This window comes from Chrysochloris asiatica, unplaced genomic scaffold (genome assembly GCF_000296735.1).
Source record: "Chrysochloris asiatica unplaced genomic scaffold, ChrAsi1.0 scaffold00150, whole genome shotgun sequence".
Classification (NCBI taxonomy): domain Eukaryota; kingdom Metazoa; phylum Chordata; class Mammalia; order Afrosoricida; family Chrysochloridae; genus Chrysochloris; species Chrysochloris asiatica.
Window position 1 is genome coordinate 6,246,477 of NW_006408668.1, and position 24,892 is coordinate 6,271,368.

Here is a 24,892-nt window from a genome sequence, read left to right on the forward strand (position 1 = left end):
TTGGAAATGCAGAGTTTCAGGCCCCACCTCAGACCTAATGTGAGAAGGTCCCAGCAATCTGTACGTGAACAATCCCCTTGAGTGATTCTGATGCTCAGTTTATGTGGAGAGCCACTGGTCTAGCAGAATGGGAAAAGTAGGGGCCTGAACCTTTATCTTGGGCCTCCATCCACAGTAGCTATTTGAGATTGGGCAAGTTACTTAAAGTCAGCAAGCCTAGGTTTCTGCATCTGTGAAAAGGTGCATAATAAAACTGTCTTTTTGATGGTGGGTGAGAATAGATAACATATGTAAAAGCCCCCAGTTTGAGATCAAAAATGCATGCATATAGTTTTCTTTATTTAAACAACAAATAAAGCAGCAGCATGTCTAATATAGAATGCAGGACAAAAGAGAGACTATTTAATGAGGTGAATTGTCAACTAGGTGGCCAGTTTCTGAGAAACTTTTTGTGTTCTCTGTTGTTTAGAAAGCAGCACACAGTAATTCAGAAGATGTTCTCCACAAGTCACGGCTACAAACAGAACCGTGGTCTCCAGTCTCCAATGGGCACAGGGACTGGAAGAGGCAGAAGCTTGTCTTCGATGCTATGTAAGTGTGGGTCCTTGGTTGATATGCTGAGGGATAAGGTAAAATTGAGGATGGTCAACTTAGACATTGGCTACCTAAAATGGGGGGCTATAAAGGCATAAAGTGACTGGCTTACAAGTAAGTTTTCAAGAGGGAGTTTAGTTTCAGAGTAGGTGGGGGAAGGTAGAGTCCCCATTAAAGTTTTCATCTTATCTAGCTAGACCAGTCTGGTGAAAGGAGATAGGGATAAGATTCTTATGATTCAATACTGAGTAGTTATTATGATGACTAATTGCAATCGTCACAACTGTAAGGGTAGAAATTTTGTAACAAAAAGGCGTAGTAGTTAATCTTACAGTCCAGGAACAGAGGGACCCTTGGACCATCAAGGGAGAAGAGCACAAGTGGAATGTGGACCCTATCCATAAAAGCAGCAACACCAGAGATGGAGGGAGAGATGAAGGCATGGAGAGAGGGAGCAGCTGAGGACTCTAGACTTATGGGAAGAGAGGAACTGAATGCTGGCAGTCAGGGGGCAGGCTTGCAGAATGTGCTCTTTGGTTGTTTAAATGATTATATATTCCTGAGGGAATAGAAGTGAATACTGTCAAATGATGATGCATGGAATGGATTGTAATCATTGCAATGAACAAAATACAATAGAATGAGTGTAAAACTGATGTTCTCCCATAAATGATCATTAGAAAAAGAAAAAAAGGTTAAATTCCAACTCCCCAGGTAAAAGGGCCATGTTCTAGCCCATGATTCGGCAAACTCAGTTCAACCCTCGCTGAGGGACCTGGAGTATAAACATCCACTGTGTCCCTAAGTCCTGGTGGGGCCCCTCCAATACAGCAAGTAGACCAACCAGTGTGAATGGGGTTAGACTCCAGGAAACTCAGAAAGCAGAGGCAGATCCCTTTAATGAGTCTTGCACTTCTAAACATCCCTATGCTGTACTGTTGGCTGTTTTATTCTACCAGTAAGTGAAGTATTTCTGTTTGGGCAAATGATCATCGACAAAGAATAATAGAGATTCACTCAGGATAGGCTTTTCCTCAAGAAAAATGCTATATTCTGGATAACAATATAAGCAATTCCCAGACAGGAAAACAAAACAAAACATACTGTCATCCTTTATCTAAGCTAGATCTGAAAGCCAAGTATTCCTTCTATCCCCAATATCAGTTTAAACGGAGAGGCAGCAGGAGAAGGTGAATCAAAAATACCATCCTAGAATACTCGTGAGAAGCTGAAAATGGCACATGGTGAATAATAAAAAGATACTGAAAAACATTTAGATTCTTTATGGATTAAATTATGTCCTTCAAAAACATATATTGAAGTCCTAACCCCTTTATGAGATTTTTAGGAAACTAGACTTGTCTTGTTTATGTTAATGTGACCATGCCAGGTTAGGTTGACTCCTAAACCTAATCCTTCTGGAAGTCTGAGAGGTGTCTGATAAAGGGTAGTACAGCCAAAGATGGGCTCTTGGCATGGTGTTGTAGGATCAGCACTGAACTGCCAACCAGAAGGTCAGTGCTTCAAACCCACCAGCTGCAACTCGGTCACCAAGTGTTGAAGAGCAAAGATGTCAGCTTGAGGACTAAGGTGCACCTGACCCAAGCCATGGTGTTTTCAATAACCTCATATGCATGCGAAAGCAGGACAGTGAATAAGGAAGACCATAGAAGAATTGATGCCTTTGAGTTATGGTGTTGGAGGAGAATATTGAAAGTGCCATGGGCTGCCAGAAGAACCAATAGATCCGTTTTGGAAGAAGTGCAGCCAGAGTGCTCCTTGGAGGCCAAGATGGCCAAACTTCGTCTCTCATGCTTTGGATATATTGTCAGGAGGGACCAGTCGCTGGAGAAGGATATCATGTTTGGTTAGGTGGAAGGTCAGAGAAAAAGAGGAAGACCCCCAACGAGATGAATTAGCCAAGTGGCAGCATCGATGGACTCAAGCGTGGCAACAATAGTGAGGTTGGCCCAGGGTCGGGCAGTGTTTCGTCCTGCTATGCATAAGGTTGCTGAGTAGGTACCTACTCAATGGCACCTAACAACAACAGTGATTCAGAACCAATGATTCAGAACCAACTCAATGGCACATAACAACAACAACAACAGAAGCCATAGACAAATAGGGCAAGAGACCATCAGAGGAACCCTGTACAAGCCAAGGAATGCCCAGAGCTACTGACCAAGGAGGACCCTCTCATAAAGCGAATTCCTGATTTGGACATCCAGCCTCCCAAACTCTGAGACAATAAATCTCTACTCTTTAAAGCCACTCCCATTGTGGTATTTCATTACAGCAGTCCTGGGAAACTGAGACAATACTCTAAAGGGAAAATATATGTGGCAAGGACAAGTCTGCAAGACAAAAGTTAGGATTTCAGCTTGAATCCTATATTTAACTTTAGATGTTAGACTAGTATACAATACACACCTATGTGGCTTACTAGGTTCTATGACATCCTGGGTTGCAGCAGTATGCAAAGCAGAGAGAACCCGTAAACCTCTATCCCTACTGAAAGATGGAAAATAAAAGGTTGTTACTGTATTTTTAAGGAGTTCTGGTAGCGTATTGGTTGTGAGTCGGGCTGCTATCCTCAAGGTCAGCAGTTCAAAACTACCAGTCTCTCCATGGGAGAAAGATGAGGCTTTCTGCTCCTGTAAAGTTTTACAGCCTTGGAAACCCTACGGAGGGTCGCTGTGAGTCGGAACCAACTTCATGGCACACCGCACCATATTTTATACACAAATAACATGTGCTGTCTAAGTTTGTTTGCCAACTGCTTCTTCCCCACAGGAGCTATTTTTATAAACATGGTATGTTGGGTTTTTTTTATAGCAACATATTTAAAATATTGGCCTAGTGGACTTTATGAAAATACCTCCCAAGGGAAGGAGCAGTTGGCAAACAAACATAGATGCTGCGTGTTATTTGCATAAAAATACAATAAATGTCTCTGATGAGGCAGTGGTAATTTTATAGCATAATTCTTGCCTTCTACGCAGGAGACCCTGGTTGGATTCCCAGCCAGCGCCTCTCAAGTGCATCCACCACTCATCTGTCAGTGGAAGCTTGTATGTTGTTAGGATGATGAGCGGGTTTCAACAAACTTCCAGTGTAAGACAGACTAGGAAGAAAAGCCTGGTGATCTAATTCTGAAAATCAGCCACTGAAACCCTTATGGATCACAATAGTTTGATCCACAACCATTCATGGGGATGGTACAAGACTGGGCAGTGTTTCCTTCTGTTGTACGTTGGGTCGCCGCTAGTCAGAGCTGACTCAACTACAGCCAACAACATCTCTGAGCCTCGCTTCCTTATCAGAAAATGAGTATAAGGGCACACCTACTGTACCTGCCTCATGGGGCTCTTCTAACATCCGATGTGATGACATCTCTTAAAGGCGTCTTGAGAATTGACAGCACTTTGCAGTAGTGTTTATTATTCCATACTCATCCTGTTCCACCCTCTCTTCCATTCCTAACTTTCACCCAGAGTATAGCCGTGGTCCATTTATTCATTTCTATAGACATCTTTGGGAGCCCTGATGTGGTAATGGGCTAGCCACAGTGTTGGCAGTTCAAACCCACCGCCCACCCATGGGAAACCCTCCTCAGGGTTGCTGTGAGTCAGAACCAACTCGAAGGCACTTAACAACAATCTTCAAGTGCTACTTGGATTGGGGTCAATTAATTAGAGCAGAGAATTTTGAAGTGGAGAGCCAAATCCACAAATTTGTATTTGTTTTGTTTAATGAGTACATTCCAAGATAATTGGATGTACAAAAGTTTAAGGGTGGAACAGTTGGATGCATAGTTTCCCCTTCTTTCCATGACTATGGGAACTCCATTTAACCCCACTCACTCTCTCCTTCTGGCCCTAGCCACCTGTTGGTAATTAATCCCTGGAGAGAGTGTATAATGAGTACAATCAGTTGGTCAGCAAAACTTATAATTAGGGTTGGGCAATGAAAACGGTTCCAGTGAGCTTTATTCATGTTTTTAAAACAGGAGATTAGAATCAGGTTTAAGGACAGTAGAAATCTGCATTCAAATTCAGAGGTCATAACCCACCAACATGATCAAACAGATCAGGCACTTAAAACACTAAACACTTCCATAAGGTTGTTTTAAGAGCGTAGTATTTATATATAAAAGCATGGATGGAAAATTAAAATGCAAAGCATTTTACAGTATATGGACCAGGAAGCTAAGTCAGAAACAGCAACAACTAAATGGTTGCACTTCAGACTGCAGTTTCTTGGCCTATTTATAAGAGGAAATGTTTCTCAATCTGTTGGGGCTCTGGCTAATATATTTTTGTCACTATCTGTATCAACGAAGAGGCTGTTAGCATTTGTGCTTCCCATTAGCAATATGTAAAAAAAAATTTTCCTGGCTTACAGCTACAATAAAACTGTTTCTCCTTTTATGGATATAGATATAATAAAATAAAAAAGCACACTTATATATCCGTCATACGGAGAGATGGATGTCACGTTCAAATTGCCATGTGTCTTGATTGATTTGAAATCCATAACAGTAAAAATAAACATGCACCACAAATAGCCACTAAACTAAGAAAGTTGGAGGACGGTTCTTCAAGCTTGAAAAACAAAAGGACAGGTATGGTGTCTTCCATTAAAGAATAGAAATAAACGTCCCTCAAGCTATCACTGGGCTGGGAACTAAAATGCCTAGCCCAGAAGCCACCTATAATTGTGTGGAATATCTCCCAGGTTCAGTTGGTATACACTGGGGAGAGCTACTAGGTTTAGTGGCAGGAGCTAAGGGTATTACAGTTAACTCTCAGTTCTTCAGGGTAGACGTAGGCACACAAATGGTCTCTCCTTGGTAAAATTCATTGTGAATTCTGTTTCAGCGGCTTCCTCTTTCTTCTCCTCCTCTTCTTCCCCCTCCACCTCCCCAACTTTCCCTTCTTCTTCTCTTCCTCGTCCTCCTCCTCAGTCCTCCACCATCTTCCCCACCAGCAGTTCCCTTGACAGACAGGGATCTATCTCAGTGACTACCACTTGCCTTGACTTCTCCCCAGTGAAAGTGTTACTAAGCAATGAAATGACCAAACAGAGGTTGTAAGTGAAAGACAAGAGAGGCTGAGCCGAATTCAAAACTAGTTCATTAGCACCTGAGTAATTTCGAATTGACTGAAGGCCAGTGATTGTGATCCAACAAGTAACAGATGCCAGACTGTCATTTAATGTTTAAAGCTACATCGAGCAGCTTTATAAAAAAAATATAAACTCATCTTTTTGTATTATAAATACTCGTTAATGGTGGAATAAACATACTCTTTAGTCAGACAACAGCTGAATATAGTGGGTGCTCAGAATGATGTGCTGAATAAAGGTGCTCAGTACGATGTGCCCAATAAACCCAGCTAAATTAAAATAACGTTCCTACGAGTGATGCCTTGCTTTTGTCTTTTGCCCTCCATGAATGTAAAGAAACCAAATCCACTGCCTTCAGTTCTCAGCCTCAATGGGGTATTTATATGCCTTGGAGTCAGTTAGACTCATAGTGACCCTGTACGGAGTTTCCGAGGCTGTAAATCTTTATGGGAGCAGAAAGCCTCATCTTTCGAACTGCTGACCTTGAGGTTTGCAGCCTGATTTGCAACCACTACGCTACCAGAGCTTCAGCCTCATAGTGACCTTATATAGAATTTCCAAGAGTAAATTTTTACGGGAGCAGACAGTCTCATCAGCAGGTGTGAGCTGCCGACCTTGTGGTTGGCAGTCTAGTGTTTACTCTACAGCACCAGCAGGGTTCCTTTTTCTTTTGTTTCTTACTAATCTCACACATCACACACACACACACACCACCCCCACACCACCCTCTTGATGTCTTCAGGGCGCAGACAGAACTGAACTGAGTAATAACTAATTTTTAAGTGTGATCCAGGTCAGCTTGTTCTGCATAAGATGCAAGCTCAGAATGGTGAGAGTGTGGCTTCTTTTACTTCTCTGACATTTAGCAGTGCACCTTGACAGCCGCCTTCTTAAGGTGCCACTGGTATGAAGACCAAAGGTTGGTGGAAGGAAAACAAAACAATCAGTAAGGATTTCAGTCAATTCATAGCAGTACTTGATGCAGTTTGCAGCCTAGAAATTGATCTGAAAGCCAGTTGGTGTCATAATTTGTGGCAGGAGAGTTACTGGCCAGAAAAAACCTAAAGAGAACAAGTGTGTTGTGAAAGCTTCAGTACAGAAGTCCTGAACAGAACTCTGTAATGAAATCCTTGGCTGGGAAATCAAGCCGCTCATTCCCGCCAGCCATATTGCCGTGTTGGGAGAGAAGCCAGTGAGCCCCAAGAGCCAGAACGGCCTGCTGCTCCCCAAAGAATGCTGTCTCCTGCCCGTATTTTCCATGGAAGAATTGGTCACGATCATCATGTGCGGCCAAATCACCAAGCATGCCATCTGTCCCCATGGCCCAGATCGACAACAGGAACCAAACTACCTAAACCTCCTGACATTGAGAGACACCCTCGGCTGCTTGTTGCTGAAGGCCATGGCATGTAAAATGTGGCTGGGAAGTAGAAAGAAGGACTTGACATTTATAATGTAATTATACTCAGCAGTCTCATAGCTAAAAGGATTTTAATTTTATGGAAGATGGGAAGATTCCCGTACATAAAAGGTCGATTCTCTTGTAGCATGATTTAGTTAAAGGACATCAGTTGAAATCCTTGAGGAGGTGATATTACAGCAAGATTCTCCCATGGGCGACTTGTCATGGGCATTGTCCTTCTCTTAAGGATGACTTCAAAGGCTGGACACCGCCTTTTGTTTTCCTGATAAACTAGGAGTGGTGCTTTTATTAGTATTTATGAGGAATTGTTCTTCCGGTATGAAATTCCTCTGTCAGCCAGGCCCTTATTCTGTTCTAACTACAGCAGAAAGAGAGAAAAAAGCATTAGGCATGTGGATTTGAAGGGAGACAGAAATAAGGCCTTTCAGATCTTCCTGATTAAAATCATGTGAAGGGATTTTATAAAACTATTTTATTTCAAATGTCACACCCAGAGAAGAACTAAAGTCAAATTGGTAATTTTCCATGTCAACAGAAATTGCTTTGGATTGGAAGGGATAAACCTTGCCGCGTTAAGACTGCTTGCTGGAAAATGCACGCTGCTCTCTGTGTGTGGCCAAAAGACAGGTAGTTCCTGCAGGGGCAATGGCCAGCCAGTAAGAAACAATGAATGAGCAATGAGCATGCGCACTTCTGAGAAGTTCCAGGAACTCTGGGGCCCCAGCCAACATCATGTTTGTGAAAACAAAAGCCACATTTGAATCCTGGCTTCATAAACGCAGTGCAGTCTACCTGCTTCCCTCAGGAAGTGTCCAGGAGGAGACTAAAAACCAACAGCAGTCCTCCACAGTCCTGAACTCTGAAGCAGGGCTTTGAACCAGCTCCTTCCAGTTTGACACCTTACCTTCCCCCCCAAACACACACACACACACACTCATTCTCTCTCTCTCTCTCCCTCCCTCCTGAGAATTTGCTTTTCCACCCAGAATCTACAAGAATCATCTGGGCATCTTGTTTCACTGTAGGTTCTGAGGCATATTCTCAGCAGGCCATCAAACTGAAAGAATCTTGTTTGAACCCTTGCTTGTAGTCACTTGTTGTTAGGTGCAGACTAAGGGATCCCATGTACAATAGAATGAAACACTGCCCAGTCCCGCACCATAATCAAAATCGTTGCTATGGTTAAGCCCATTGTTGTAGCCAAGGTGTCTCGTTGAGGGTCTTCCTCTTTTTTGCTGACCATTTACTCACTGTGTTTAAAATAATCCTGCAACTTCTTACAATAATCCTTTGTGAAAGAAAGTACCTCAAGGTTTGGGACACCCACCGTAATACCTCTGGGGCTTACTTATCAGATGACAGGATATCAGATGATGGATTCATTTGGTCTAAAGTTGCCTGTTTGTCTGATTTGGATTTCAACTGCTCAAAGAAAATTATCCAGATGTCTGCTGTGCAGAGGAACCTGTTTGTTCAAACACACTGAGCTCTCATCCCTGCCAGTTTTCACAAAACAGGATGGCTCTGCTGAGGGGAGGCATTTCTCAAAGGTAGGAATTACAGAAAGAAGTCTGCCAGTCTCTCTGCGGGAGACCATTCAACTCTAAACTCAGCCAGGAAGAAGAATAACAAGTAAGGTTGCTTTCATCGTCCTGTGCCAGGAGAAAAACCCGGACAGCTGGAACCCTGATGCTGCTCAGAGCCCAGCCACGTGTTTGTAGGTGGGGGCGGTACAAGAATGATGAGAAGAAAACATCCTACTTGGATCAAGTGCTCAAGACTGTTTTCGTTGCAGAGGAGAAATCCGATAACAAAGATAAATATGGCCACACTTTGGGTTTTAGATCTCTCAGGAAGCTCCATTTCTGAAGAGCCCAAGATACACAGTGAGTTACACTTATGATCTTTAATAGAGCGTTTATGACGTGTGTTCATGTGTCATCCTAAGATACCATGTAAAGAATCGAATTGTGTAATTGAAACAAAAACTCTTAAGTTTTCCATGTTAAAAAAAAGCCAGATTAAATGCAAGAAATCTGTTTAATCAGTGAGGTAACTCAATTTTATTTTTGTATCTTTGCTGTATGGCATTCCATCACTGCCACAATAATGACAGTTGTACCTTCCCACCCTGGTAGGAAGCTGTAGAAGCAGCACTGGGCAGTGAACCACTAGGTCTACAGTTCAAACCCACCAACTGCTCCTCTGAAACCTTAGACAGGGCCACTATGAGTCGGAACCAACGGCACACCACCACCACCACCTCTGCAGGTGTGGTGCTGTAGGATAAACGCTATTTAACAGTTCACTAACCACAAATTGAACAGTTCAAACCCACCAATGGCTCCTCGGAAACCCTACACAGGATTTCTATGAGTTGGAACCAACTTGACATCACTTAACAACAACAACACCTGCTGGTATGGAGTCCCTAGATGGTGCCAAGGTTAATGTGCTTACTTGCTAACTAAAAAATGGTGGGAGACTCGAATCTATCCAGACACACCTCAGAAGAAAGACCTGGGAATCTACTTCCAGAAACTTAGCCACTGAAAACCACATGGAGCACAGTTCTACTCTGACACACATGAGACCCCCATGAGTCAGAATTCACCCCATAGCAACTGGTTGACTGACATACATTGCCATCAGAAGTAATGGCTTCAAGTTACTGTGTGTCTGCTGCATTGCTGGACAATCTGGGTGTGTTCCTTTGGCTCTGTTGACTTTATTCTGGTCTTGGACCATGGCGGTAGAAATCACATGAAAAGAAAAATTGGACCAGTCATTGGAAACAATCTTCAGTTACTCAGTATAAAGAGAAATCCAATCCATATATACAAAGAGGGAGATTCTAAGGAACATGTCCATTTTTCCTGTTGTTTTTTCCAGCTTCTCAGTTTACTATTGTATCTACTGTGATACGGTAAAAAAAAATTCCACATGTTATTTGTCAAGGTGTACCATTGTAAGAATTTGCAACACCCTTTCGATCAGGTTTTTAAAAATGAACTCATATGCTGCAGATAAAAACAATACTGATTTAAGGCATCTGTATGAGGAATTATGAACCACTACCATAGGCGCTTCAAACCCACCAGCCGCTCTCAGGAGTAAAATGAAGCAGCCTGCTTCTGTAAAGATGTTGTTGTTGTTAAGTGCCGTCGAGTCGGTTCCGACCCATAGCGACCCACAGGGTTTCCGAGGGTGTAAATCTTTACGGGAGTAGAAAGCCTCATCTTTCTCCCGCGGAGCGGCTGGTAGTTTCGAACCACTGACCTTTAGGTTCGCAGCCCAATTCGTACCCACTACGCTACCAGAGCTCCCTTGGAAATGCTATGGGGGCAGTTCTCCTGTGCCCTATGAGTCAGAATCTGTTTGACAGCAGTGGGATAGGTTTTTGTAGGTTTTTGTAAACCATGATAAAGGCTAATTTAAAAGGCTAGTAAAACCTAAAATTCCATAGCTTATTACCAAGAGAATCCATTCATGAAAATGAAATGCGTTTGAAATGATGATCCGTTAGTGACAAGGTTTACGAAACAGAGCACATGAAAAAATGACCCAACTCATATACTAGAGTATGGAGCAGATAAATGATGTGGAGAATTTCAAGTTGCCATGGAGACGTTCTCTGGCTCATTGGCTGTGATGCTGCACCCCATCAGAAGCCACCATTCCTCCCTAAGCCCAAAATGAATTCAGTGCTGTTCAAGGCGGATTTGTTTACTTCTTCCATTTGCCTAAAACTACAGGGTTGTTGTTGTTAAGTGCTGTCGAGTAGATTCCGACCCATAGTGACCCTATATAGGGTTTCCGAGGAGCAGCTGGTGAGCTTGAACCACTGACCTTGCAGTTCAAATGGCTTTGCAGTCTGGTGCATTAACCCACAGCGCCACACTAGGACTCCAAAACTGTAGGGTAGGGATGATCAAAGAGGGCGGTGATAGCATGGTCCCTGCTGAAAATGCACCGAGGAGAAGGCTGCACATGTGCAATGACTGTAACCCAGTTCAGTACAACTCAGAAGGCAATTAAATGCCCAGATGTGTATTGTAAACAAGAAGTGCTACGTGAAGTTAGGAAGACCAGAGATACACATGGACTAACATTACTAGGAAGGGCTCATGGTGATAATATTCTAGGGATGAGTAACATCTGACTCACAGTAAATACTCAATGACTATATGTTCAATGGATGAACTAGCAGAATGTCTGAGTGGTGCAAACAACTCAGCTGCTAACAGAAAGGTTGGGGATTTGAATCTTCCCTGAGACACCTCTGAAGAATGTCCTGGTGATCTACTTCCAAGAAAACACAGCCATTGAAAATTTTCTGGAGCACGGTTGTACGCTGACACACATGGGATCATCTTGAGTTGGAGTCAGAGCTGACTTCATGGCAATAGGTTTGAATAAATGAGCAGAAAGGAGAGTGTTGTAGGCAGAAGGAAAAGGGTACGTAGATCTTCTCAGAGAGTGGTAGTATGTTGCCAAGACAGTGAAGAAACTTCCCAGAATGTGGTTGAAGGCCTTGTGAGCAAATGATATGGTTACAAGGATCAGGCAAAATTATTGGGAGCCTTGAACTGGGGGTGTGATATCATAGGCCCTGAAGACTGACTTCAGACCTTTGATCAGAATGGTGATATAATGAAAGCCATGTGTTATAAGCATTGGTCAAGCTCCAGACAGATTGGATGGGAGTGAAACTAGCAGCCACGGAACTAGAGAAGGCTTATGAATAGTGATAAAAGCTTAGAGAAAAAAGAGAAGAATGTTTTCAAGGAAGCATTCATACCTTTTGATTACATCGGTCAAGAACAAATCAAAGTACCTAATCTCTCCTCCTACACAAATTAGCCCTTGGATCTGAATGAAAATTTAGGAACCACATCTGGGCTTGAGCTAGAGATAAGATCTGGTCTTCCACTTTGGGGTCTGAAACAAAAGTGGAAATCATGGAAATTGCCAGAGTTGGAATCAAAGCAAACACAGTCAAGGTATGCACAGAGATCAGTAATACATGGACAAAGAAGGAATCTTCATCAAGTAAAGGGTCTAAGAAGATACTAGAATGGAGGATGTATGGGTAGAGTTAGTAGAACAGTTGGAGTAGGACTTCCCTGTGAAGGAGACCTCAGGTTTCAGCCACCAATGAAAAATGAATGGGAGATTTCAGGCCTGAGTGGCAGGAGAATAGTGAAGAGAGAGATGAGACAAAAATAGGTGGTTTAGTTACACACATTAAGGAAATGCTGCAACTATGTTTCTCATTTCTTTCTTGAGAAAGTAAACTAGTCTCAGCACGTTACCATAGTACCAACAATGCTTTATAAGAAGCAGAAAACCAAGGTCCTTCTCTTACTTCAGTGACTGGCAAACCAAGATGAATTATTCACTGTGATTCTGATTTGTTTGCTTGTTTCATTAAAACTATTCAAATGAGAGTAGTCATTCTGAATTATAGTATCTTCGTCATGCTTTGAGCTTTTTTTTTCTTAACATTTTGACCTCTTTGTATAAAGAGATGCTCTGACTCCAAGTAGTAAAGCAAGATTTAAAAAAAAACAAAAAACCTTTTGGGACCTAAAACAAGGCAGTTGAACATAAGCACATAACAATAGTTTAAACATCCCAAGATTAATATCACTCCTCACATTCAGGATGGGAGCTATGGCAAATTCATCCTGACTTATATTTGACACTCATATGTATTGTTTACAAAAAAAAAAAAAACAAACCAGAAACTCATAATGTAAAAAAAGTTAATGCTGATGGCATAAAGTACATAGATTTTTTTTTTTTTTAAAAAAAGAAATCTATCAGACTTAGCATTTAAAGGTGCTGTCTGGTGTAGCTGAGTGTATTATTTTGGGGTGATTACACGCACTCAGATCAGTCTCTGGATGAATTACCTTATCTCCCGGCAGAGCTTCGCTGGTCAGGGTTATTGCTTTAATAATGTACATGCCTGCCATTAATGTTTACCAGCTAGCTAATCAGAACTCTAGAGAATACATGCCACGTTTGTACTATTACAAGGTAGACATCATTTTACAATTAACTTCGTTACAACTGAAATGTAATCATACAGCATTACCGCTTTCCATTTTTCACTTTGAGGCTTTAAAATAATTAAATATGTATCTACATACAACTCAAGGCTCTGTGTCTGCATTCACTAACACTCCCCTACTTTCTCACCCATAGTTACATTACGATCTTTACACTGAAAAAAGGGATTGTTTGTGTAAATATTGTGTGAAATAAGATTTTTTTTCCACTTACTTTCTTTAACCATGCAGTAAAAATCTGATTCCAAATTGGGGGGCAGGGGGGAAAGCACACCATCAGTATAGACTATCTGCACTGTGTTTATATTTGGTGTGTTTCAACTTAATAACTTAGGAGAAAAATCATCATGGTGTTTTATATATAGGAAGTAATTTAGAAATGCAAAAACAACTTGATTCCATATTAAACAGAGTTTTCAAATTGCGCTTCACATTGTTGGAGCAAAAGGAAAGAGCGTTTTCCAAAGATCTTGCAGTTAAGCAATAATGACATTTAATATCATTCTCTCCTTGTAGGCCACGCAGTGCAGATTATTTCATGCAAGAAGCTAAACGGATGAAGCATAAAGCAGATGCAATGGTAAAACCCTTTTCTTTCCAGATATGTTCTTCCAAATTATGTTTGTACTGCGGCTTCATCATTGGGGCAGTATAGCTGGGGTAATTATAAAATCTATTACAAGGATGGCTGGGTCTGCTAAATGGTGAAATGTTTATATAATCAAGTGCTGGTTGCCCAATAAATTATGACTTCAACCAATAATGTCTAACTAGGAGAAAGCCCTTGATAAACAAATACTTCAATTTCATTGTAAGGTTTAAATAGTAACTAGAAGCAAGGGCGTCCGTGAGAGGTAGTATATTTTTTCTTTAAAAAAAACAAATGTTTGCCTTTTTTTCTCTTGTTATCCCAGCCAACCCTTGGCTTGGTCCCAGGGTCAAATCCCTTTTCAAAAAGACTCTAGTGTTCTTCATGTGTATCTGCCCAAATGAATTCTCCATCTGAAACTATACAACCACAGTAACAGTTACAATGCATATTATTTGATGTCTTCAAAGAATAACTTTTCTGACTTGGATAATTTCCTATTTTGGAAAGCTTAAAGTTTTTTGCCAAGAGATTGAAAACTTCTGTTGAGTCATTGTTTGTTTTTTTCTAAAAGAGATCATGTAGTTCTTCCATTTTAAGGTCTCTCCCAAAAAGGACTCCTTCCAACTACTAATCCCAGCTCTGGTTCCCTTCAGCATTCACAATTGAGATCAGGATGCTGGAGAAGAGAAGGCATCTCAAATGACCTTAGTCCAATGTTGAAGATGCTTAAACCATTACAGTGTCTTTCTCCTAGCTGCACTGATCTTACTGTTGATGCATTTATTTTGTATGGAGATCATTGCTTACGTACAGTACACTGGGAGAGAGGGGAAAATAACCACTGAGTATCAAAGAGTAGGAGTCCCCGGGTGGTACAAATGATTAGCATCCTAGCTTGTTAATCTAAAGGTTAGAAGTTTGAGTCCACTCTGAGGTACCTCAAAAGAGTGCCCTGAGTATGTATTTTTGAATCCCAGCCTTTGAAACCCCTGTGAAGCCTTGTGCTACTCTGACACACTGGGGTCCCCACGAGTCAGGAGCAACTTGATGGAAACTGGTGTGTGATATATGTATCAGGGAATAGAAAAGGGAAACAGATAGTACAGTTCGACTCCTCACAATCTCACAGTCTGATGGAACGTTGTAGTCATCTGAGGGATCTAACATGTGGCCATGATTGAAGAACACTGCATTTGAAAGAATGAAGTGTTATGCTGGAACCTGCCATTCATGGTTCCGAGGATTATCCACTCACTGCCATGGGATCCAATTCTACCTTCCTGTCATTCATTCCTCAAGAATACATTCTGCTCCAGCTAGACTGGTTCCCTACCAGCCCCTAAGCACACTTTGCTCGTGCTGCCAGCAGACCATTGCCCCTGCAGAACTAAACACACACGTAACTACTCATATACACTCAGATCCAGCCAAGTCACACCATTTCTTCCCCTTATCATGTTCAGGTCTCCTTGACCCTTCCCAGCCTCTCTGGAATCCACATCTCTTGCTGCTTTCCTACCATCTCATTTACATTTCACTCTTCTCATCTTGTTTTCCTATCACGGGGACTGCCTTCCACTTTGAACTCTCATGTGGCTACACATTTTCTTTCTCCAAATGTATTTATTACATATTCTTGGAAGAAACCTTTGTACATCAGGTACTCTTCGTCCTGAAACAAGTGCTTTAGATCAGCACTTGTTGAATGAAATGCTTTCTTTTAGAAATCTCTGTCAAGAATTACTGCTTTATTGCCTGTTAGGGCTGTAAATGCTTTTACAATTTGATGTGCTAATGAGATTTTTGCTCTCCATGTCTATTTTCTAAGGTATCATTGCTATGAAGTCTTTAGTTTTTAGTGGCAAGGCTTAGAGTGAGAAGAGCATGTGTGTCTGCTTTGATTGATACTGGAGAGCTTGCGCAATCCAAAGTTAGGGTATGTAAATATCCATGGAGAGTAGCAATATGCAGAAGCAGATACATGATGTGTAAGTTTAGATTTATGAGAACTGAAAAATATAACAGGTTCTTGGTTATCCTTGTTAATTTGAGACATTTTAACATACATTTAGACAGCTACAGATAATTCAGAAAAGGCATTTGTTACTAATTTTCAACTTGGTTGTTGCTAAATGCCATCAAGTTGGTTCAGGGTTTCAGAAGCTGTAAATCTTGAAGGGCGTAGAAAGAAAGCCTTATCTTTCTCCTGCAGATCAGAGTGAGCTTGAACTCCCGACCTTGTGGTTAACCGTCCAGTGCTCATCCTACAGCGCCACCAGCACTATTAGCAAAGCTGAAATAGCCATGCTCACTCCTTGAGTTTTCGATCCTATCTTACCCCTGCTTACTCTTATCTTTAACTAAGGTCCTAAACTATCAACAAAATAATCAAGCACACATGGTAAGAGGAATGAATGGAGATGTAAATGTCACAAATAATAAAAAAAGGTATTCTCAATATTTATCTATATGGGACCAAGTTGACAACAGCAACTCAGAAGATTAGAATGGAAATTTAGGGGGCAGTGAGTTGATGTTGTAGGGGAGAAGCAACTCTGAAAAGGACCATGAGAATGGTTGGCCCAACTTGAGGATTCCATCAAGGTCACTGATTGTACATGTAGAAATTGTTGAACTGTGGTATTTCTGGTGTGGCACTGTAGGATCAGCACTGGACTGCGAACCACAAGGTCAGCAGTTCAAACCTACCAGTCGCTCCTTAGAAACCCTACACAGGGTTGCTTTGAGTCAAAACTGACTTGACAGTACTTAACAACAACAACATATTCTCAACAACAGCAGTTTACAAAAAATAATATGAAAGACAGTCATGGAATTCTGGAACCATCAAAGTTTGGGTACACAAAAAATGTCTAAAAACTCTTATGTGGAACCAGGCTTATCAATATAAAGATGGAAACACATTAGAGTATGCATGAAGTTTTAAGGGAATGTGAGTAGACGTTGTTGTATGAATTTGTTACAATTGTGTATGTAACCATTCACTCGCCCCAAACCAGTGGTAGTTTGTGGGAAAAACTGAGAAGGAAGTATCCTAGTTCTTACTTTTCTTGACTTCATAAACAGGATTTTGGAACTCAGAAGTTGGGTTTCTCAAATAAAGCGTATAACTTATGTGAAAATCCTATTTTAAAAACAACTCTTCCTAAGGAAGACACTGTTTTAACTGTGCTGATCAGGTGGAGAAGTTTGGGAAAGCTTTGAACTACGCGGAAGCAGCCTTGTCATTCATTGAATGTGGAAATGCAATGGAACAAGGGCCAATGGAATCCAAATCTCCTTATACGATGTATTCGGAAACAGTAGAACTCATCAGGTAAGGGTTGTGTTTTCTTCCTGGGACTCAGGTGTTGGGGGACTAGGTAAGGAATAGGAGAGGAGGGCTTTACCGAGTTTATAGAAAAATAGAATTGAAAGACAATAGAATTTTTCCACCGACTTTATGAAGTTTCCTCATACATTTAAGTACTAAGAAAACAGAGATTGTAAACCTGCACCATCAGCTACCAGTTACCAATGTTTGTTCCAAAATATAGGCACTTAAGTTTTTAAACCACCACTTGTCTGTCAGTTTGCCATAATGTGGTGGCTTGTGAGTTCCTGTGATTCTGGAAGCTATGCTATGGATATTTTAAATACCAGCAGGGTCACCCTTGGTGGACAGGTTTCAGATGAGCTTCCAGACAAAGGCAGACTAGGAAGAAGGAGAGACGAACTACTTCCAAATATTTAGTCCCTGAAAACCTTATGAATAGCAAAGAAACACTGATATAGTGCCAGAAAATGAGCCCCTCAGGTTGGAAGGCACTGAAAAAAACCTGCCTCCCCAAAGTAGAGTTGACCAAGATGACATGAGTGAAATAAAGCCTGTGAGACTAAAGCCTTCGGGACCTTCTTTTGCTGATGGGACACAACTCAAAATGAAGAGAAAAAGCTGTAAACATTCATTAATTTTCGGAACATGGAATGTATGAAGTATGAATCTAGGAAAATTGGAAATTGTCAAAAGTGGAATGGAACACATGAACATCAATATCTTAGGGATTAGTGAGCTGAAATGGACTGGCATTCACCATTTTGAATCTGACAACTACATGGTTTACTATGCCAGGAATGACAAATTGAAGAGGAATGGTGTTGTATTTCTTGTCAAAAAGAACATATCAAGATCGGTCATAAGGTACAACAGTAATATAGAAACAGCTGCGGGCATACATTGACAGAACATTCCAGAGGCTCAAGCTAGATTCAGAAGAGGATGTGGAACGAGGGATATCATTGCTGATGTTCGGTGGATCTTGGCTGAAAACAAAGAATACCAGAAAGATGTTTACCTGTGCTTTATTGACTACGCAAAGGCTTTCGATTTTGTGGACCATGACAAGCTATGGACAACATTGCGAAGTATGAGTATTCCTGAACACTTAATTGTGCTCATGAGGAATAATGTGCTCATGAGGACCAAGAGGCAGTTGTTCAAATAGAAAATGGGAACACTTAATGTTTTAAAATTAAGAAAGGTGTGTGACAGGGTTGTATTCTTTCACCATACCAATTTAATCTGTATGCTGAGCAAATAATCTGAGAAGCTGGGTTTTATGAAGAAAAACATGGCATCAGGATTGGAGGAAGACTCATTAACAACCTGCCATATGCAGATGATACAACTTTGTTTGCTGAAAGTGAAGATGACTTAAAATACTTACTGATGACGATCAAAGACCACAGCCTTTGGTATGGATTGCATCTCAATGTTGTTGTTGTTGTTAAGTGCCGTCAAGTCGGTTCCCACTCATAGCGACCCTGTACGGGGTTTCCGAGGGTGTAAATCTTTATGGGAGTAGAAAGCCTCATCTTTCTCCCGCGGAGCGGCTGGTAGTTTCTAACCGCTGACCTTAAGGTTCGCAGCCCGATTCGTAACCACTACGCTACCAGAGCTCCTTGCATCTCAATGTAAAGAAAACAAAAATCTTCATCACTGGACCAATACACAACATTCTTATCAACGGAGAAAACATTGAAGTTGTCAAGGACTTCATTCTTCTTAGATCAACCATCAACACTCAATGGAAGTAGCCGTCAAGAAATCAAACAATGTATTGCATTAGGCAAATCTGTTGCACAAGACCCTTTTAAAGTGTTGAAGAGCAAAGACATCAGCTCTCATATGCATGCGAAAGCTCGACAGTGAATAAGGAAGACCATAGAAGAATTCATGCATTTTAGTTATGGTGTTGGAGAAGAATATTGAAAGTGCCATGGGCTACCAAAAGAACCAACAGATCTGTATTGAAAGAAGTGCAGCCAGAGTGTTCCTTGGAGGCTAGAATGGCCAAACTTTGTCTCTCAGGCTTTGGACATATCGTCAGGAGGGACCAGTCGCTGGAGAAGGATATCATGTTTGGTAAGGTAGAGAGTCAGAGGAAAAAAAGGAAGACCCCCCCAGTGAGATGGATTGGCCAAGTGGCAGCATCAATGGGCTCAAGCGTAGCAACAATTGTGAGGTTGACCCAGGACTGGGCTGTGTTTCATTCTGTTGTGCATAGGGTGGCTAAGAGTCCGTATCAACAATAGCAACAACAAGTTTTTAAAAATACTCTCATGCCCCCTGCTTCCTTGGCTGTACTTGTAAACAAGGTAGAGTAGCTCCGCTAGCACAGCCTGTTTCAGAGGGAAAGCCCAAGCTTTCCCACGCCTCCTTCACCCATCTAGGATGTCATGTGTAACTCATTCCACCTCTCAGGTGCCTTTTTTTATACTCTGCTTCAAGTTGTTGTTATTAAGTGCCAACAAGTCAATTCCAACTCATAGCAACCCTACGTAGGGCTTCCAGGGAGCAGCTGGTGAGTTTGAACTGCTGATCTTGCAGTTCAAACCAACCTTGTGGTTGAGTGCTAATCTATAGCACCATAGCTGTTTGGTGGAAGACTCTTCTCTCCCATAATGGAAACATGGAAAGGCACATTTTTAATTTCTCCTTTTAAGGAAATTTTATCCATTAACCTACTGAGAACCTTTATAATATAGTTTATAGTATTGGCCTTTTCAATTGCTTGGAATGATGTCTAATATGAAATTATCTAAGATGATTCTTCCTAAATCTAAGACACTTTTCCAGTTCTTGAATTCTGTATGACCTAAAATTAGATATTTTTTACTGTGCCTCTCTATTCCAAATGGAAGATTTCTAATCATTTATAAACTTTTGGGTCTGCATTGACCTCATGGTATTGTATACCACTCTTCTTCAGTAAATAGTTTCTAGCTTGTGAAACTGTCACTCCAGGATCAGAAAACGTATTCTCTTCAAAGAGGAGAGTTCTCAAGAATATTTGGAAAATAAACACTGCATTGCCATTTTTCTCATTAATGTATTTCTATGGAATCAGTATGTTGCTGACATTTTTATATTCTCTACATACCTGATGCAGTATTTTCAGCAGTGAAGAAAAGAAGACAATAAGAAATTTGTTTTTCAATGTTGAAATGATACTGAAATACTTAGTGTTCCTCAGACTGAGGTGTACACGGTCTTAGATACTGACAGGCAGACAAGAAACAGAATGGGTGACATAGAACAGGCACAAAGTAATCAGGAATCCTAGAGTGCAGACTTTGTGGGTCTGTGTCTGTCTGTCTGTCTGATTTGTTCCCTGATTATCCCTGAGACAGTTCCTGGTACATAATAAGTGCTCAATAAATACTTCAGGAATGGGCAAATGAGCAAATCATGGGCACTTTGATGAACTGGCACATGCCTAGCCTGCTTAAAAGCATTCAAATTTTAAAAAGCGATCAAAAATTCCTAACAACAACAAAGTATTGTATCAGCCCAATCAGTTGAGGTGGTGGTGGTTGTGTGCCACCAAGTTAGTTCTGACTCCTAGCAACCTGATATAGTGCTCCCGAGGTTGTACACCTTTACAGGACCTGAAAGCCTCATCTTTTTCTTGCAGAATGACTTGTAGATGCAAATTACTGACCTTATAGTTAGCAGCCCAACTTGTAATGTCCTATGCTAATTGGGCTCAAATCAGCTGAGGCCTTGAGGTGCTACTTTAGCTCTGCACCACCTGCATGAATAGAAAATCCCTCTTCTAGGTAATTCAGACTCAACAGATCTCTTTAAACTACGCATAAATTTGAGACATTTTTCTTACTTGTAAAACAGCATTTTGTCAATGAGATCTATATGTTGCATGTTAGACCTAGACCCCCTTCCCACTAAGAGACAAGAAGCCAGGATCTGAATACTAAATATAAACAGGGTAACTGTCTGGTAAAGAGATTCAAATAGGAATCAATGTCTCTAAACAAAACAGGTAAAATGTCCAAAATACAATACAAAATTCACTGATTATTCCAAGAATCTGGAAAATCACAATTTGAGTGAGGAAAGACAATCAAGTGTTAGGATTTTAAAGCCACAATCATTAAAATGTTTCAATAAACAATTATAAATTTGCTCAGAATTAATTTTTAAAAATTTTAAATGTCAACAATTAATGGTTATAAAAAAGAACCAAAGGAAAATTATAGAACTTAAAAAATAAAACGTTTTGGTGTTGTTGCTTTGCTAAGTGTCCTCAATAGTAAGGTGGTAATGACAGAGAATAGGAGCTCTGGTAGCGTAGTGGTTACGAATCGGGCTGCGAACCTTAAGGTCAGCAGTTCGAAACTACCAGCCGCTCCGCGGGAGAAAGATGAGGCTTTCTACTCCCGTAAAGATTTACACCCTTGGAAACCCTGTACAGGGTCGCTATGGGTCGGAACCAACTCGACGGCACTTCACAACAACAACAACAAATGACAGAGAATAGAACCAATGAATATAAGGATAGAAAATAGAATTTGCCAATCGTAGCAACAAGGAGAAAATAGACTTAGGAGCTAAAATAGAACAGAGAGCCTTAAGGTCACTATCTGAAGTGTCAAATTTATATCATCAGAGTCCCAGACCGAAGAAAAAGAATGAGACTGAGAGAGTATGTGAAGAAATAATGGCTAAAACTTAACAAAATTTCACAATAGTCAAGCCTATAGATTCAAAAAAAGGTAAGAAAAAATAAAATAGGATAAACCCAAAGAAATCTATGCCAAGACATATCATAATTAAAGTTCTGAAAATGAAAGACAAAATGTACCTTGAAAGCTGCCTCAAGAGAAAGAATACAATACCTAAAGAGAACCCCAGTTCAAGTGACAATGGATTTCTCATCCAGAACCATGGAGATCAGAAGAGCATGGTGTAAAATTTCCAAATGCTGTAAGAAAATTGCATCAAACATGAATTCTGTATCCAGCCCAACTATCCTTTAAGAATGATCCAAAAACCAATGCCATCAAGTCAATTCACAGTGACACTAAAGGACAAAGTAGAACTGCTTTGGGTTTCTGAGATTTATAGATGTTTATAGGAACAAACACTCTAACCTTTCTCTTGTGGAGCAACTGGTGGTTTTGAACCACCAACCTTGTGGCTAGCAACCCAACACTCAATCATCTATGCCACCAAGTTCTTCTTTCAAGCAATGAAGGGGAAATGAAAATATTCTCAGATAAAGGAAAAGCACAAATATTATGTATCACTAGCAAATCTACTCTAAAAGATTGGCTAAGGAAAATTCTTCAAACAGAAAGGAAATGGTGGGGAAAAAAAGGCATCTTAGAACATCAGGAAGGAAGGAAGAACAGAAATATGAACATATATAATAAACAATCCTCATGAATTTTATACATCATTTTTGATGATGAAAACAAAAATTACACCATCTGATTCTCAAAGCAACATTTACTTGATAGTGGGGAAAGTTTATGGACTTAAATGAAAGTAAGGTCTTCACATTTTGCTCAAGGTGACAAGATGTGGATACCAGTAAATTATGTTTCGTTATTTCTGCATATTGCAATACCCAGAGCAGCCACTATGAAAACGCTCCAAAATGACACACTCAACACTGCTACAAATTTGTAAGTGGTCGGAAAAACATGATAATAATGCTTATTGAGTGATTTGCAGTAGGCTAGCCTTCTATGCCAAGAACTTTACGAACACCATCTTGGTTAATTAACCTTTACAACAATGTTACGAATTAGTAGTATTAATCTCATTTTAGAAATGAGGAAATGGAGGCATAAAGGTGGTGATAATACATTGGTCTAAGATCTCATAACTCATAAGTGGATTTGAACCCAGGATTCTGTGACAATTACACATACTGCAACTCTCTCAAAATATCTGCATGTAGCTAGGTATATTGTTGAGAGAAAAGAATGACTACAGCCGCCTTGGTTCAGAGAAATAAGACAATGAAGCACAGTCCATAAAAGCTGCTAGTTTCTCATCACACGTGTTTGTAGAAGCAACTGTATATGAGTATACAGATTAAAAACATACCCAGGACACTTAAATGCTGTCCAAGTAACAGTTTTGAACAAAGAAAAAGGGGTGAAGCCAAACATTCATCTGAGTGCAAGGAATGAGAAATTCTCCTGAAGTCAACCCTGGAATCTTGAACTTTGCTTTCATCTTGTCAACTACTCAGCCATAAATCACAACTGGTAAAACTGGATATGTTCCCGCATACATGGATAACTCTTGAACTGGTAGCTCTCCAGATTGTCTGTAGCATTGGAATTTGTATTGTTGAAGAGCAGAAAGTAAGTGTTGTTACTATACTATTCTAGCTATCACAGTAATGGAATGCCTAGGGGAAATGGAGCCGCATCAGCTAGCTTTTAAGAAAGAATGATCAGCAAGCATGCTGAAGAACTGAGTGTCCAGGGGAGAGAACTGTCATCATGGAAAATGTTCTATTGTTAGTGAAACCACGTGTTTTCATCTTTCCTTTGTTTTTCCTTCTTGTTTCTTGTTTTGTTTGCAGGTATGCTATGAGACTAAAAACCCACTCAGGCCCCAATGCCACACCAGAAGACAAACAGCTAGCAGCATTATGGTGAGTACACCATTGTGGGGGCTGTAAATCATATCAGCCTAAAATCCTATCCCCCTCCTTGTATGTCTTTGTTGGCAAACCAGGTGCTGAAATGCATTTTCCTAGTGTCTTCTAACATTTGTTGACATACAAAATCAAATACAGTTCGAATAGCAGGGAGAATTCAGACCATTTCTTGCTACTACATCATTCATTATTTCAATTCACGGTGATTGAAAATTGGCAGATCAATTACACAAGAATATTTTTTTCTTCGTGTGTGTGTGTGTGTGTGTGTGTGTATGTGTGTGTGTGTCAGGGTAGGCCTTTGTTTTCGTAATCTGGATACTAATTGTGCAAATATAATTTCTCTTATGTTTAACATTTCAGATGCAATCAAAATAATCTATTACTTTTAAATGTGGAACTAGTATGACTGAATTGAGATGATGTGTTTCGGTTCTGAGCACATTAAACCAAGGATCGATTCATTATACTTGGATAATAAAATATTTTTTAAATGTAAGCCGGTGTCTAATGGTTTTTGTTTTTTCTATTTATGATGATTACACTGATAATGATTATGTGGTTATAATAATCATTATCTCCTCAGGGCAGCTCACCCTACTTTCCAAAATCACAAAAAGAAAATTGTTTGTTTCAGTTCCTCATAAGAGAGATATTCAAAATTTTATTCACATCCACCACCAACCATTTTATTCACATCCACCACCACCAAGCCTTTACCTCCACAGGCTCATTTCCCTTCTAGACCATGATTTGCAAATCAAAGAATCAGGTCTCAACATAAACAAACAAATCAGCAAAATATATCAAAGAGAGGGTCCCTGGCACTTGAGTACCATTATATCACATTGAAGGAGCTCTGGTTGCATAGTGGTTACGAATTGGGCTGCTAACCACTGAGTCAGCAGTTCAAAACCACCAGCTGTTCCGCAAAGAAAAAGATGAGGCTTTCTGCTCCCATAAAGATTTACAGCCTCGGAAACCCTCTACAGGGTGACTATGAGTCCGAACCAACTCCACAGCACATAACCACCACCATATCATCTGGAGTTTGATGTGCTAAGAACATATTATTAGATTGTATTTCTGTTGTTTG

General features: G+C 40.5%; 1 protein-coding gene across 2 annotated transcripts in view; it reads left to right on the forward strand.

The window, feature by feature from the left end:
• The window catches only part of AFF3 (AF4/FMR2 family, member 3), a 761,863-nt gene that overhangs the window by 724,668 nt on the left and 12,303 nt on the right, over nucleotides 1–24,892 (forward strand). For both annotated transcript variants that reach the window (XM_006870742.1, XM_006870741.1), the window contains 4 exons: nucleotides 470–591; nucleotides 13,738–13,801; nucleotides 17,014–17,150; nucleotides 23,719–23,790. In XM_006870742.1, coding sequence (XP_006870804.1) covers nucleotides 470–591; nucleotides 13,738–13,801; nucleotides 17,014–17,150; nucleotides 23,719–23,790 — 395 coding nt within the window. The remainder of the gene's footprint in view (nucleotides 1–469; nucleotides 592–13,737; nucleotides 13,802–17,013; nucleotides 17,151–23,718; nucleotides 23,791–24,892) is intronic.